A 15669-nucleotide genomic window follows, 5' to 3' on the forward strand; every position below is an offset into this window, starting at 1 on the left:
ACAATTCGCTGGAAACAAATATACTGACAGGGATCTCAAATTCTCAATTCAATCGGTTATAAATTTCAAAATTCGTACATATAAAACTACTAGAAATCGTGCCCGTGCACAGCAACGGAAGCAAATTATATAGTAGAAAACATTAAGCTCCTTAATAAGGAGGAGATATAATTTACATTAAATTTGTAAAGAAAAATAGTTAAATACTACATTTATCTACAAGATAACACATGTGAACTCTAGTGTAGTGGTAAGAATTTTAGCACCAACAGAACCCAACTAGGTTCGAATCCCGCCTTCAGCAGAAAAAGGGTGCACGGTGCACAGGCTCGGTCCGCAGGTGCCGTGCGTGGTTCAGAGGCGCGGTCCACGGGTGCAGCGCGCGGTCTACGGGCACTGAGATCATATGCGGCGCGACCAATGCATACTTAAGTGTTGAAGCTCATAATTTGAAAAATTCATATATGTGCGATCTGAAAATTCAACGGCTGAGCATCATTAAAAAAAAAAAAAAAAAATCAGGACTCTTGTAGAATCTAGACATTAAGCTCCTTAATAAGGAGGAGAGATATGCTTTGAAATTTGTGTATAAAAAAACTTAGACGGTTGGATTTTGAATCATGTAATCTCCAAGAATTTCAGCAAATTTGATTCTCAATTCGCTAAAAAAAAAGACCTAAGACTACTTGATATCCAAAGATGGATAGTTTGAATATCTCTCATCACTTCATAGCCTCAGCAAAAGCGTATAATTTGAAGGCACAATTCACTATGAAAAAAACCCTAAGACTACTGAATATCTAAAGGTCGAGGGTTCGAATTTCTCTCACCACTTCATAGTCTCAGCGAATTTTTGACTTGCTTATCAGTATAGTATCTGGAGTAGAACTAGGGTGCTCTTAAGCTCACCAAAGTGTTTGGTGAGCTTGACTCTAAAATCCATCAAATCGATTTCAAATGACAAATCCGAACCGTTGAAACCCGCCTACCTTACATGTGATGCGTCTACATGTAAAATTTTTAAACATTCGAATTAATTTAGTATAAAGTCAAGCGGTCAAAAAACATTAAAAAAATGAATGCACTAAAATTAATTTATTAACCTTCTAATTTCGACCAATTTACTTTATACTAAACTAATTTGAATGTTTAAAAATTTCACATGTAGACGCATCACATGTAAGGTAGGTGGGTTTCAACGGTTCGGATTCGTCATTTGAAATCGATTTGATGGATTTTAGAGTCAAGCTCACCAAACACTTTGGTGAGCTTAAGAGCACCCTAGTTCTACTCTAGTATCTGCTCTAATTCGATTGAAGGGATAACTGAAGACTCCACAACAAAAAAGAAAGGCATAATTTTTTTGCTTTTGCAGCAAGAAAAGCATAATTTGAACTCCTTGCAAAGGACGCTCCTTTTTTTTTTTTATTAATATCGGTCCCATATAGCCATGCTTTGGAGTTTGGACTCACTTCTGTACAATAACAAACAAAAGGGTCACTGAGCGTGGGTCCTCACAGTCACTGATCCGACAAGTTCCCCTTTTAAATCACGTGAGTACGTGACATCCGAGTAATTGACACTTTTGTTTTCTGTGTTTTTTTTTTTCAGTACCAGTTTTCAAACTAAATTTAAGAACACTGTGTCTATGCAATTCGTATCCTCTGTATTAACGGAACGTGCGTTAATAGATTTGCACCATCTGATTGAGATTCGCACTAATATTGATGGGCTCGGTGCATTATAGGAGTGGATCGAATTGACTTCGATTCTGATCAGACGGTCGAGATGCATTACTAAATCTTTTAGTTAATGCCGAAGATGCGGACTCGTGAGTCGTGTCGGTCTCCCCTTTATACATACGCATTCATAATCAATATCGAACAGCTGGCTAAATATAAACAATCTTAACGCATGCGTTGATCGTATCCTTTCATTATGCTATCAGACGATTTGTTTTGATATACATTTTTTTTTTTTTTTTTAAGTTTCTAATCGTTTGTACGCATTAGTGCACAACAAATTGTGAGCGTTTCAAAAAGCACCAAAAACTAAGCACATTACAACGAACCAACTAATCTTTAGTCTCAAACAAATTGAATAAGTTAGAAATGAAATCCAGTCGGAGATACAAAACTTAAGAGAGTTTCATTTCTACAGAGAGTCACAATCCTCCTTTTTTTTCAGTTTGGAACAGACTGTAAAAACTATAAGAAATTTAGTATGATAGAAGAATATTATTATCAAATTTAATAAAAAAGAGCAGGATTCAAATGTCTTTATTTTTTTTTTTGCATCCATTATGTCTCTATTTTTAAAAACTTTAATAACTCAAAATTTAAAATTTCAAAGTTAAAATAAAATCGTTGAATATGATCTATGCTATTCTCTCTGTGCTCACAAAAAAATATTACATCCCAATTTTTTTATGTGAACTATAAGTTGAAAAATCAAGTCTAAAAATTATCGACATTAATAAGTTTTTTACAAGCACTTGAATCAAAACAAAATTAAAATATGATAATTTTTTTCATGTACATAGATAAAATGATGTATATGGTTTTATTTTAACTTTTAAGATTTAAATTTTGAGGTATTGATTTTTTTAGAAATAAAAGCATAATAAAAACACACAAAAAAAAAGCTTTTGAACCGTCCTCGTGTAAAAATCGGTATGATAAAAAAATTCAGTAATAACTTGCAAGTTCAAACTACAGAACTGGTCCGAGATTCTTTCCAAATCTTGAATCGCTGCATTTTCAAAACGCGCTGACCCCCTTGTGAAGTTAAACCCTCCCACCTCCACCTCTACAGCGCTCTCCCTCTCCCTCTCTCAATTAAGCTCTTGATTGATTGTATCGATTTCATCTAATGGAAATCGGATCTACTAGTTCGTGCTCCAAGGAGCATCAAAAGATCTACCAAGAATGGTTCTCGTACGCTGATTCAGGTTCCTTTGCCTTTCCATTCTCTATCGATTTGATTTTATTTTCGCCTTATTTTTGTCGCCATTATTGATTTTAAATCTTTCTTTGATATATTAGACGGAGATGGACGCATCACGGGGCCAGATGCGATAAAGTTTTTCTCTCTGTCGAAGCTATCCCGTGCCGAGCTTAAGCAGGTATTTGTTTTCCTATCTTGCTTTAGGTTGGTGCCTAAGATGGTGATCTTTCGTTTGGTACGATCTATCAGGAACTTATTAGTGCCATTTCTGCTATCAAATCCATCAAAAAGCCACAAGTGAAATACTTTGGTAAAGTTGTGAGTCACTAGGTCTTGCTGGAGAAGAGGGCACTACAATTTTAGTGACTATCTCAAGCTTGAAATAGAAAGTTACCATGCATGATCTCTACTGTGCTAGTAGAGCCTTGTATATCTGTGCCATTTAGTAATTTCTTCTCTCTATTATTTTTTTTTTGGTAAATCAACCTTTACAAGTACTTTGATGTCATGATGCCTATTGCTATTCCATTACTTGTATGTGCTTCTTAATTTCTTAGGTTTTGGTCGTGTAATGATTATTTAACTGTCAAACTTGAACATTCCAGGAATGAAGTTTCCTTTTTTTTTGTTTCAATTCATGTTGCACGCGGACATTACTCTATAGTAATGCGTGATTGCAAGTCTGGTCAATACAAAGATATATTTTCCGAATTGAGTTCCATTGAAAGGCTTATTGTTTCTCGTAGACATCAGGATGAGATACTAATGTAGTTCTGAACAAATTATGTTCTTGACTTGGTATTATGGATACCATATTCTTAATTTCTGGTCAAATGTGAATCAATTTTGCAATGATATAGCTTTTCTATACATTTTGAAGGTATGGGCACTTGCTGACTCAAAGAGACAAGGTTTCCTTGGTTTTGGTGAATTTGTGACATCAATGCAGGTGAAGCCTTCTTTCCATTCGATACTTCTGTAAATCTTAAACCAACGAGATGTAAGCGTGCAATTTTTCTGTAATGAGAACCAAGCAGTACTTTAGAGGCAGTATAAGGTTAAAATCTAGGGTTTCAACTTCTGCTGAGACTTGCGGTACAGTTCCTTACAAGTATGGTTTCAGTAAGATATTAATCACCCAAATTTACAGCTAAGACCAATGAAAATGAGCTATATAAGGGTTCGATTAGCTTAAACTTATATTCTTATTTGGCAAGAAAGTAACTTCTTATTTATTATTTTGCACATTGTAGCTTGTTGCACTAGCACAAGCAGGAAATGAACTTTCACAAGATGCTATTAAAAATTCAGGTAATTGCAAGTTCTTGCAAGTTTGTTCTCTAATGTTATTCTTGATAAATTGAATTACAAGTGCAGACATCACTTAACCACATTTTCACAGATTTGACTAGCTTAAGTCCACCACAGTTGGATGGTTTGGATGTTCTAATAGCGGTAAGTCTATCTCCCTGCACATTTAATAGTGTAAATGGTCAAGATTTATTGAAATTGGGCTAACTTGTTTGAATAAGTGCACTTGCAGAAATCTAAGCCTTTGGCAAAGAGAACCAGTTTGGAGTTTAATGGTAAGTAGACAACTTTTGTTTTGTTAGAAGATTAGTTAAAAACTAGGAGCTAAGTTATTTTCTTATTTTGTATAGGTGGGGTTCAAATTCAACCTGCCTCACCAGCATCAAGTCAGTGGTTCAGCTCAAAATCGCAAAAAAAGGTATCTCCAAAGTTTTGTACAAGCTGATTGATGAATAAAAATCAACAGGTTTCTGACATTTTATTCTATTTCCTAAAAGTCTTTTGTTAAAAGTTTAATCAAGATTGTTTTGTATTCATTATTTGTATGTTTATGGACATACTTCACTGGAGCTTTAATCTTTTCTTTTAATGCAAAGATACCTCTCACTGCGGTTACTTCAGTAGTAGACGGCTTAAAGAGGTTATATATCGAGAAGTTGAAGCCATTGGAGGTTACATACCACTTCAACGATTTTGTTTCTCCCTTGTTGGTATGAAACCTTTTCCCCTATACAAGTACCTTCTAGTTATTTATTCCTAGAGCCTTTTGGTGAAGTCTCCTTGTGTTAAAGAAATATCATTTTGTTCTTCATAAAGCTGCATTCATGACATCCCAAGAGAAATGCAAAATTATTGTTTCTGTGTATTTGTTTACAAAAATAGAAGGCTTTAAGGAGCGGAGTTTGCATTTATTCTGGATCACATAATAAGAGTGATTCATACGAGATCTACTAGTTGTCTTTGGCAATGAACGTCTGTTGTTTGTCCAGGTTGATTAGCGGTCAACAACTTTTTTTTTCTCAACTTCCTTGTCATGTTGCTAATTTTATTAATTTTAACAGACAAATAGCGATTTTGATGCAAAACCAATGGTAATGCTTCTCGGCCAATATTCTACTGGGAAAACGACCTTCATCAAGCATCTTCTTAGAAGTAGCTATCCAGGTTATTTTTTTTTTTCTTTTCAACTTCAATTTCTGATGCTTATTTTTCTTTCCTTCAATGAATACATCAGACTAAATGTCACTTGTCAAATTGCAGGTGCACATATTGGACCAGAGCCTACAACGGACAGATTTGTTGTTGTCATGGTACACCATAATTTGAAGTATTTGCTTAATTGCCGCTTCATTCATAACTTGCAAGACAAATGCTATTGACTATATCCCTATCCCTGTCAAATTTTCTTTGTTAGGAGTTTCAAGAAAATGATACCTGCTCTTGTTTTTTCCAATGATGTAGGTGACAATATATTTTTGAAAAAAATGAGTTATTTTGTTTTAATTTATTTTGCAGTCAGGCACAGATGAAAGAACAGTTCCGGGTAACACCATTGCAGTTCAAGCTGACATGCCCTATAGTGGTCTGACATCATTTGGCACTGCATTTCTATCAAAATTTGAATGCTCTCAAATGCCTCATCCTGTAAGATATTTCTGTTGCGATTTTTTTCTTCTATAAATTACCATTATTTATTCACTATTGGTGATTATTCCTATAACCTGGCACTGTCTCACTGTGCAAATTTACATAACAGTACTGATTAGACGTCATAGTTCCCTTGATTGACAAACCTTGATGTTAAGATTAGTGAATGTAGACTGATAACAGGTCTAGAAAACTTAAATTCCCCCAATAACCAGAGAAGAAGATGAGGGGACTAAAAATAATCAAGAAGAGATTCCACTGATACACCCAAATCTGCTCTTGTTCTCAACTACTTCTACAAATCGTTGAATCCAAGAATAATATACAGTACAGTGATAAAAATCATTGATTAAAAGCAATTAAACTTGTTCTTATTTATCCGAAGCCTAAGCAAACTGTACTGCATTGAATCCTTATCCCAAAACTGATTCCATTATTTTCTCTTTCTTTTGCAAAGCTATTAGAGCACATAACATTTGTGGATACACCTGGAGTTCTCTCTGGTGAGAAGCAAAGGACCCAACGCAGCTACGACTTTACTGGCGTCACATCCTGGTTTGCTGCCAAATGCGATCTCATCCTTCTCCTGTTTGACCCCCACAAGCTGGATATCAGTGATGAGTTCAAGCGGGTTATCAGCTCACTTCGTGGACATGATGATAAAATCCGAGTTGTGCTAAATAAGGCCGATCAAATTGATACACAACAGGTAACAGCAATCCATGCCTTAAACTTCTAATGTAGAATTTTTTTTTTTTTTCGAGTTACTGTTATGTTCAGTTGAGTTTGGTTAGTTTGAGAAACCAATTTGGCTTGAAATTGTTTTTTGTATGTATGCTAGTGACTTTGATTCGTGAAGTATTTGGCATGTGGAAATTTATTTATTCTTTCAGTATTGTTATGGATATCTGAACATGTTATCCAGTAGTCATTGAAAAGTAATATACAATTTTTTTTTTTTTCTTAAGATATCAGGACCAGCTCAGTTTATTTATGTTTGTCATAAAATATATTAATGTTCATAAATTTCAGCACACCTACCTTGTGTAACTTGAGTATTTATATTTGGACCTTCAAGTACTAGATATTTACTTAGTCAAGCTTGTCATGCCTATTATTATCAAATTATTTCCCTTTCCAGATTCTGTAAATACCTGGTTTTGACAGTCAACCTTGTCAGAAATGTTTCTATAAATTCTTTTCCTTTCCACCTCTATCAATACTAATTCATCTTGCTCTTCTGCCGTACAGCTCATGAGGGTTTATGGTGCATTGATGTGGTCTATGGGCAAAGTTTTAAACACTCCAGAGGTTATGCGGGTCTATATTGGGTAACATTTGCAAGCTCACTTATGAACTTTTCTTTTAATATTATTTTAATATTAATGATGTATATTTGGCTTGATCTTTTGTACTCATTTTATTCTAGTCTTTAAACTGAAGATCAGTTCTGTAATTATACCTACTTAATGCTCTTGTGGGATTTGTAATTAACAGATCATTCAATGATAAGCCGGTAAATGAATCGGCTGTGGGCCCCCTTGGTAAGGAACTTTTTGAGAGGGAGCAAGATGACCTCCTTGCTGATCTGAAGGATATCCCTAAAAAGGCTTGTGACCGCCGGGTAATCATTTATATCTACTTTATCATAGACAAATGTATGGTTTCAGGAAAATAATTTTAATATTTAATTGTGCTTTGAAAGGGTTGATGGAACTTTCATATTAATGCTTCTGGTGTTAGTGCAGTCATTTTGTTAAGACAGGCATGTAAAGAACAACTGAAACCAGGAAAGGTCCTATGTTGGAAAATAAAAAAACACGTGGCACAAACTTAACATCACTGCAGATTTGGATTTATGATATATTCATGGTTCTTGTATACTCGATAAGACTGTCTATTGACAGTCAGTCTTTGTTATGATGGTAGCTTCTACTATGCTTTTCAAAAAAAGACAGTCAGTCTCTCTTGCCTAATGGAATACAATAATAAAATGTAGATCAATGAGTTTGTGAAACGTGCCAGAGCTGCTAAGATACATGCATACATAGTGAGTCACCTTAAGAAGGAGATGCCGGCTATGATGGGCAAGGCTAAGGCTCAGCAACGCCTCATTGATAACCTTGAAGGAGAATTTGCAAAGGTAATACCACCTGCCAGTTTTTGTTATGTCACCCATTTTTAATGGATAAGGAAATCCATCACAACATTAGTGTGTATAGCTGCTTATTTTTGGACATATTTGCCCCTTTCATGATCTCTGTAGAAACATTAATGATTTTAATGTCCTTTTGATAATACACGAACATATCCCAACAATTATTCAAGTGTTCATTTTTCGTAGATCATATTTAAATTTATTTCCTTCTTTAATTCTACACTTTGTTTGCCTACCCTGATGGTTGAATTGCATGTTGGACCTTTAATAAACAGATTCAGAGAGAACACCATCTCCCGCCTGGTGATTTTCCAAATGTAGATCACTTCAGAGATGTATTGAGCGGTTATAGCATAGACAAATTTGAGAAGTTGAAACCGAAGATGATACAAGCCATTGATGACATGCTTGGCTATGACATACCGGAGCTATTGAAGAATTTCAGAAACCCTTATGAGTGATGAAATATAGCTCTCAAATTAAAACATCATAGCTTTCTTGTGAAGAAACCAGGAAGTGCAACTGTGTGGCTCACTGGCTCTTGAGATTGAGCTAAGAGCTGCTGAGGGCTTTATTATGTGGTTTTGTGAAATTAAGTATATTGTAATGTCCTCCGTATTTTTGAACTATCGGTACATGTTTGGTACCTAATGATGAAAGATTGCCTATTGTCTGCTCATATATTTACATCTAATATTGCTGTTTTTCTAAATATAAGATCTTAAAATACTATATGGTGTAGCTCTCATTATTTTTCTCAGAAGTTCTAGCTCATTTAAGAGCTCTATTTGCCCGTGTAAACATGTCCAAAGGCTTCCTGATTAGCAGCATTAAAAGTTTTTTTATTGTAACTAAGCACCTATCAAAGTAATAATTTTTACAAACACACACCTCCTTTACTAAGTGGGAGTGTCCGACGGTCGGATAAATGAATTTTGTCAAACTTTTGAATCCAATCTGACTATATCGTTTTTTTTTTTTTTAAAAGCTTGGTGGGTTGAAGAGTTTTCAAGTCCACCCAAACAACCCATCAATTTTTTTACATGCGACTAATACGCATTAATGGGTTAATGAGATGTAATTTCTAATTAAACTCTCCATGATAAGATTAACATGCCGTGTTATTCCATTAAAAATATATTAGATATACTTCCACGGCGTATTCAAATCGTTGAAACTTAACTACTTCGCGATTGATACATTTACATCCAAATATTATAAATTTTTAAATTTATTTAGTATAAAGTCAAGCAGTAAAAAAATGAAGATTTACAAGTTAATTTTAATGAATTCATTTTTCATTATTTTTTGACTGCTTGACTTTATACTAAATGCATCAAAAATTTATAGATTATATATATAAATGCATCACTCATGAAAAAGATCAGTTCAGCAATTTAGATTCATCGTTTAAAATCTGTTCAATAAGTTTTTGAGAGAATAGCACCGCATGTCACTATGCTAATTTTAACACCCCAGCCTTTCCCTTTTATTTATATTTAACAGATTAAAATTGCTACAATTATAGAATAAGATAAATGATAAATAAAATAATTGAACATTAATATTTGGTTTCATTATGAATGATATCGGGGGAAAACACCCTCTTTTATCAAAATAATAATAATTGAGCATTATAAATGGATACAAAATAACTAGTTAATTTATTTAATCAGCTAAGATAACGATTCTAATATTAACTTCATATTAAAGATTAAAATAACAACAAATGACATTCACAAAGCAAGTCAAACAAAAATAATTTGATAATAGTGAAAAAAATTTGAAGTTCGATTTCTACTATTTCTCTCAAATCGTTTTCAGAGTTTAAATTTCAATAAGTTTGATGCCTGCAGTATATCCATGGTCATGTTATCCATAAAATAATATGAAATGATCTATAATGAAGATAAATTAGCAATACAATTTTCATTGATTGATTTTATGTACGAGTATTTTATTGTTTTGACTAATAAGTAAAGATAAATATTAAGAAATATGGTACCATATTTAAAACAAACGGATCGGATTAAGACGAATTTTCAAGATCGAATTCATAACTATATCTGAACTAATAGTTTTGCCGAAGTTCAAATCCGTACCGGACCAGACTACATTCTATCTCGTTAAAAAATGGATTTGTTTAGATGAGTTAAATAGGTTAGACGGACTGCAACTATTTTTGTACAGTCATACTAAAAAAGTTTTTTTTTTTTCTTCATTATTTGAGTTTGAAGAGCTCGGCCCAGAATTGATTTAGTGTGCAATCCAGATGCATGGATCATTTGAAACTTGAAAGCGAGATAAACAATTTTTAAAACATAGAAACAGCCCACGCTCATGTAACGAAGTACAGACGTCGTTCTTTTCTGTAAGAAACAATTCAATACTCACTAGTCACTGCTAGTTACTTATAATTTTTCTTTCTCCAATGTTCATACCTCAGGAAACTTCACAACTTCCAATTTGATCGTATGACGGTGATCGGATTTCCATAACCGGCTTCTCAACCCCATATAACCAGGGGGTGCTTAAATTCAACCTGATCATTTAAAAATTGAACAGGTAAGATCTGGATGGCAAGTCCTTGGCATGAATAGCACGAACATGTAAATCAACTGATACTAGATCCGCACAACAAAAATATAAGTTAAAGCTGGAAGGCTAATTGTGTTAGGACTTTGTGATGTATAGACAGACGAGATGTAGAAACTCGGATATGCTCAACAGAAAGTAAAAACAAGGAAATGATACAATCCGTATGTATAGACAGAAAGTTGCATTTTCGAAACATGAAGTAAAAGAGAAAGCATCACATGATGAAACAGCTCATGGAACCATGTACCAAGAGGCGAAATTCAAAATACAAAAATATCTCCAGATTGATGAGAGAAGAACGATGCAGTTGTATGATTTATTAACGAAAATCATAATTCAAAGGATGATTGAGCACTTTAATGAAGTCATCTAGCTTGCTGGTGCAACAATAGCCTGAAACAATTGATAAATAGAACAAAAGTTGAGAAATGAGTAGAAACTTTCTAGTATTAATGCATAACAATATACTGAAGGACATGACATCCCATCAATTCTTACATCTTTCATCAGATAAAATTTTGATTTAATTTGGAATTTCTATTTTTTAATTTTGATGCAAGAAGATAAAAAGAAAAACAATGCCAGAGCTAACAGTTTCAAATTTGAGATAAAATATGTGTTGGTCAATTAGAATTCCTAAATTGTTGTGCTCTTGAATTGAAACAACCAGAGATAGAAATATCTTCGCGCGTTACCCCTATAAAGCATTCATATTTGATGCATACTGCCATTGTGTAGAATCCTTGCAAACAACAGGATATATCAAACACTGTTCTAAAACATGGTAAGCATCAGATGGCTCACTACAATTATGGTGGTGAGTCACCGTCACTTTTGCAGCAGTTGATGCTGACTCAAAAGATTAATTTGGTTATTTTCTGAGAATTTTAACGACCAACTATTTTTTCTTGAAAGTTTAGTGATTAACATATTTTTAAATAAAAATTCAAGGACCAATTTTGTGCAAATGTGAAAGTTCAGGGACCAGTGTCTATTTTCAAGAGTTTGCTGACCAATTTGGAACTTACTTTTTTTTGCAACTTCAAGGACTAGCCTTCTGCAAATAAAATTTCAAGGACCAAGGTGCCTTCTTTTTTGCAAAAGATGGACTAACACCCCATTTTATCGTGACATAGATCTCAAGGTGGTTTAGGTGTTGTGGACCTAGATAGGATGAATAAAGCTCTATTAGACAAATGGTGACCCGCACATTGATGGTTTGGGGAAGAAGATTTTATTAGCCAAGTATGGGGACTCTGGGTACTCTCCAAAATGTTCTCCTTTTTGGAAAGGGATTTTAAAAAAAGCAGACATTGTAGCTGTATGTTTTAGTAAACAACTTGGTAATGGCTCCACTATTCTTTTTTGGAAGGATAGGTGGATTGGAACTAATAATCTTAGCACATTTTATCCTAACTTCCTTAAGAATGCCCAAGACCCTGATTTGCTAGTTATTGAGGCATTAACACCAGATGGTTTGCATGTGGACTTTGTCAGACAGCTTACCGGTATTTGTTTTACAGAATGGCAGGATTTACAAACCAAAATTACAGACTTTAGACCTAACCCTTCTTCTCTTGATACCCTTCATTGGAGATGGGCCAAAACTGGCAAATTTTCAGTGTACTCATATTACAATTGGTTGGAATATGGAGGCATGGTCAATCATGACTTTGACTCCATTTTGGGGTTAAAAATTCCCTTGAAGGTTATTTTTTTTTTATGGTTATTAAAAAGAAATAGACGGCTTACTAAGGACAATCTTTGTATAAGAGGTTGGCCAGGAGACCCTGTTTGTCCTTTTTGTGGTTCTTTCGAAACATCAGTTCACTTGTTTTTACAATGTCCATATACTAGACAGCTTTGGATTTGGATTGCCGAACATAATAACTTTACTTTTGATTGTGCAACTATTGAAGACCTATGGTTTTTTTATGCCTCAATTCCCTTAAAAGATAGACTCATGGTTGAACTAGTAATAGTACTTTGGATAATTTGGTTAGAAAGAAACAAGTTATGTTTTCAGGATTGTTCAATTCCTACTTTGCAGTCAGTGGGTGCTAGAATCGCAGCCTTGGCTTCTTTTTGGTGTAAGACATTAGGAAATAACTTATTTTTAAAATTATCATTACTGATGCCTTTGGATACTACTAACCTCCCTTGTCATGTTGTTGTTGTGTGAACTTTAGCTATCTCTCTTGTTTTGGTATTGCAAACTTATTATTTTCAAGTTTTACAGTGTCTCCCAGTTTACTGTGCTTTACTGGTACATGACTATGTTGGTGCGTTTTGGGTGCTTTTAGGGTTAGTGCTGATGCTGCTGCTACAAACATTTATGTTTTTTGTTTTTTAATATTGCTTGTAAGTGCTCCGGCTGTTTGGAGTTGTAAGACTGATATGGTTTCAATAAAAATTGGTGGGCATACCCGACTATCTTCCAAAAAATAAAGTAGACAAATTTTTTTTTTGAGTTGAAAGTAGACAAATATTGAATGTTTATAGACTAGACATTAAATTTCTAATTCTATCAAGATATTATGCTCCAGGGATACATTATAATTCTCCTTTCATGGGGTCACCTCCACCATTTTTTGGCATTTCATGAGGGCACATGATATTTTCCCTTCTATTATGATTTTGGACCATTTTTCTCGTTCTTTCTGCTTTTGTTGCAGTATTTGCTCATAAATAATCTAGCACAAATGAACATATGTCATAAGGTTGAGAGCATTTTAATAGTGTGGTCATATTATAATAGCATCATAATAATAGTGTGATCATGTTATAGTAGTAACAAAATACTACCTCTTCTTTCTTTCCACCAAAGATCTTGGAAGCTCCATAGCCTAGCAAGAACCAACCACTCAAGCTGGCTAGTACGAACTGCATTTCAACAAATTAATAAATTAAAATATTAACATCAGAGCATTCAAGAGAATCAAGACACATAGAGATAGAGTTGTAGGACCAATTGCATAGAGATAGAGAATCAAGACACATTCCTCTCATAAAGATCCTACTTTTGTGTTTTTATACATGCACATGAAGCATAACAAGCTAATTTAACCAAGGTAGTGTCTGATTCTTCTAAAAACATTATCAAAAGGCTCGAACTGAATTAAACTACAATAGTTGAATATAAAGAAAGCATATGATTATCTGTTGTATTTCATCCTAGTTAAGAGATGAAATATCAATACACATGATGAACCTTACCTGCTCTTCTTTCCATTTAGACGGGCTCAATGGATCTTCCCAGATATTCACCTTAGTGGGACCATGATGATCTATGAAACAAGATTAGTTAGCAAAATTGTTTAAAATTTGACACAGCTAAAAGATAATTATTGTATAGTTCAAAATAATTGGGTAAACAAAATATTTGTATGGAAGATAACCATCTACAAGATGAATTTTTCCAACATAAACCAATTATCAAAATATTCAAGAATTATCAAACAAAGTACGTAAAAGCTGTAGACAGCAAACATACTTTTCTACAGTGTTGAAGAATAATCAGTGTAGAAAAAGAGTCCTATAGCTGACTTGTTAGCAATTAGTTACAAAACTGAGATAAAATGAACTTAAGCTTAAATAATTTCAAATAGTCTTGCATGAATCATGCCTAGTGTTTTACATGTACCAAGCAAATAAGCGAACTGTGTTACCTGATAAGTCCCCAATCTTGAAATAGAAAAAAAATATTGAAAATAAAAATATAACCAGGAAAGCAATAATATTCTTTTTTTCTTTTCTATAAACATCACAATCATACGAAAAACTCCTACGAATTAATTTGACAAGTAAAAATGGATTTGTATCAGATCAGATTCTGATTAATCCACAAGGAAAACATACCTTAACCAGGTTTAGTGACTAAATAATATCAAATGTTGAGGTTTCAACAGCCTCCACCCTCCCTCAATACTTTTACAAAATTATAGTTAAAAAGAGAAATATGAAACATAACTAAGATAAGATATTCAGTTTTATATTCAGGAGAGATAAGAGTTTTTATAAAATTTTAGTAATGTTGATAATTTCAGTGCATATTCTCGATGCTAATTAAACAAAGTGGGAATCTTATAATCTTTCATGTGCATGCAGATAATGTTATACAGATCACATAGGCAGTTGTATTTTGTCATTTGAGTTTCAGACATCTTATTGTAGATACTTTTTTAAAGTGGTGGCATGATGGAGGTGCAAGAAATAGAGGCTGCTGTACCCAAATATGAAAATTATAAACTCGAATGATTATGATGAATTGGATCAAAGACTAATTGAATTACAATTTCAATTTTCAGGTGCGCATAATGTTTAGGACTCTAACCACCGAGCTAACGAGAGAACACATCCAACTAAAGTAGTTTCCTTTTGATTGAGCTCACAATTAAGAAATATTCCCTAAAATCATATTTTTCAAAATTAACTTAAAACCCTGACCTCAAGAAGATAGGGAAGAAACAAAATATTTTTTAATTGGTCTTGTTTCTTTCCAATAAAATGAGGAATTTCAGCAATCTATCAACTCCAAGTCCTGCACGAACCCGTAAGAGCCACAAAGCATGTCCCTAGTACCTAAAATCACTGCCGTAATCCAATGATTCGAAAAACATTTCGCTACACTGAGATTGCCCCGAGAAACAGAAATAGCAGATATACGGAGAGAGGAGAATTCGGCGTACCTGCGGTGCCGGCGAGAGAGCGACGGGGCACCAATCTAGCGGAGAAAGAAGAAGAGGAGATACGAGAGAGAGAAGAAGAGATGGCCATGCGAGCTGCCATGGTTGTTGGATTGATCCCTCTGCTAAAATGAAAATTGATCGCCTTTGTTCTCTTTGGATCACCGGTAAGTTCAGTGGACTGGGAATTCGTATCCTCTGCATTAACTCAAAAGGGAATCTTTTGAGTTAATAAATATCAACCGTCTGATTTTAAACGGAGCCAATCCGGCTCCTGTCTATAACATAGGGGCCTTTCAACATTAGTGCGGATTTAGTTCGCAC

The 15669-nt window shown here is 34.1% G+C and overlaps 1 protein-coding gene and 1 long non-coding RNA gene across 3 annotated transcripts; one reads left to right on the plus strand and one right to left on the minus strand.

Moving 5' to 3' along the window:
* The first annotated feature begins 2721 nt into the window (after positions 1–2721).
* Positions 2722–8756, plus strand: LOC144569081 (EH domain-containing protein 1-like). 2 transcript variants are annotated; one of them, XM_078319263.1, is made up of 16 exons: positions 2722–2950; positions 3045–3124; positions 3827–3895; positions 4200–4257; positions 4349–4401; positions 4490–4532; positions 4608–4675; positions 4854–4967; positions 5319–5421; positions 5518–5567; positions 5773–5901; positions 6362–6613; positions 7156–7235; positions 7402–7528; positions 7904–8047; positions 8338–8756. In XM_078319263.1, exons 1-16 carry the CDS (start codon positions 2872–2874, stop codon positions 8521–8523), a joined length of 1635 nt encoding a protein of 544 aa, XP_078175389.1. In that variant the 5' UTR covers positions 2722–2871; the 3' UTR covers positions 8524–8756. The 2 variants fall into 2 exon arrangements, with proteins under 2 accessions (XP_078175389.1, XP_078175390.1); XM_078319264.1 differs by lacking the exons at positions 4349–4401; positions 4490–4532 and having other exon boundaries at positions 2754–2950.
* Positions 8757–10822: 2066 nt separating this feature from the next.
* LOC144569471 (uncharacterized) lies at positions 10823–15520 on the minus strand. The gene is made up of 4 exons (XR_013516065.1): positions 15349–15520; positions 13877–13947; positions 13466–13543; positions 10823–11053 (listed from the first exon to the last, which is right to left on the minus strand). It is a non-coding gene; the product is annotated as an uncharacterized LOC144569471 (long non-coding RNA).
* Positions 15521–15669: the final 149 nt, after the last annotated feature.

The sequence above is a fragment of the Carex rostrata genome, chromosome 18 (assembly GCF_964058835.1).
Source record: "Carex rostrata chromosome 18, lpCarRost1.2, whole genome shotgun sequence".
Taxonomy (NCBI): Eukaryota; Viridiplantae; Streptophyta; class Magnoliopsida; order Poales; family Cyperaceae; genus Carex; species Carex rostrata.

Bases quoted from the DNA above. Each gene is read 5' to 3' on its own strand.
- LOC144569081 (XM_078319263.1), top strand. From the start codon at position 2,872: ATGGAAATCGGATCTACTAGTTCGTGCTCCAAGGAGCATCAAAAGATC. The intron at 4,258-4,348 runs GTAATTGCAAGT...ACATTTTCACAG, and splicing joins AGATGCTATTAAAAATTCAG to ATTTGACTAGCTTAAGTCCA. The intron at 6,614-7,155 runs GTAACAGCAATC...TCTGCCGTACAG, and splicing joins ATCAAATTGATACACAACAG to CTCATGAGGGTTTATGGTGC.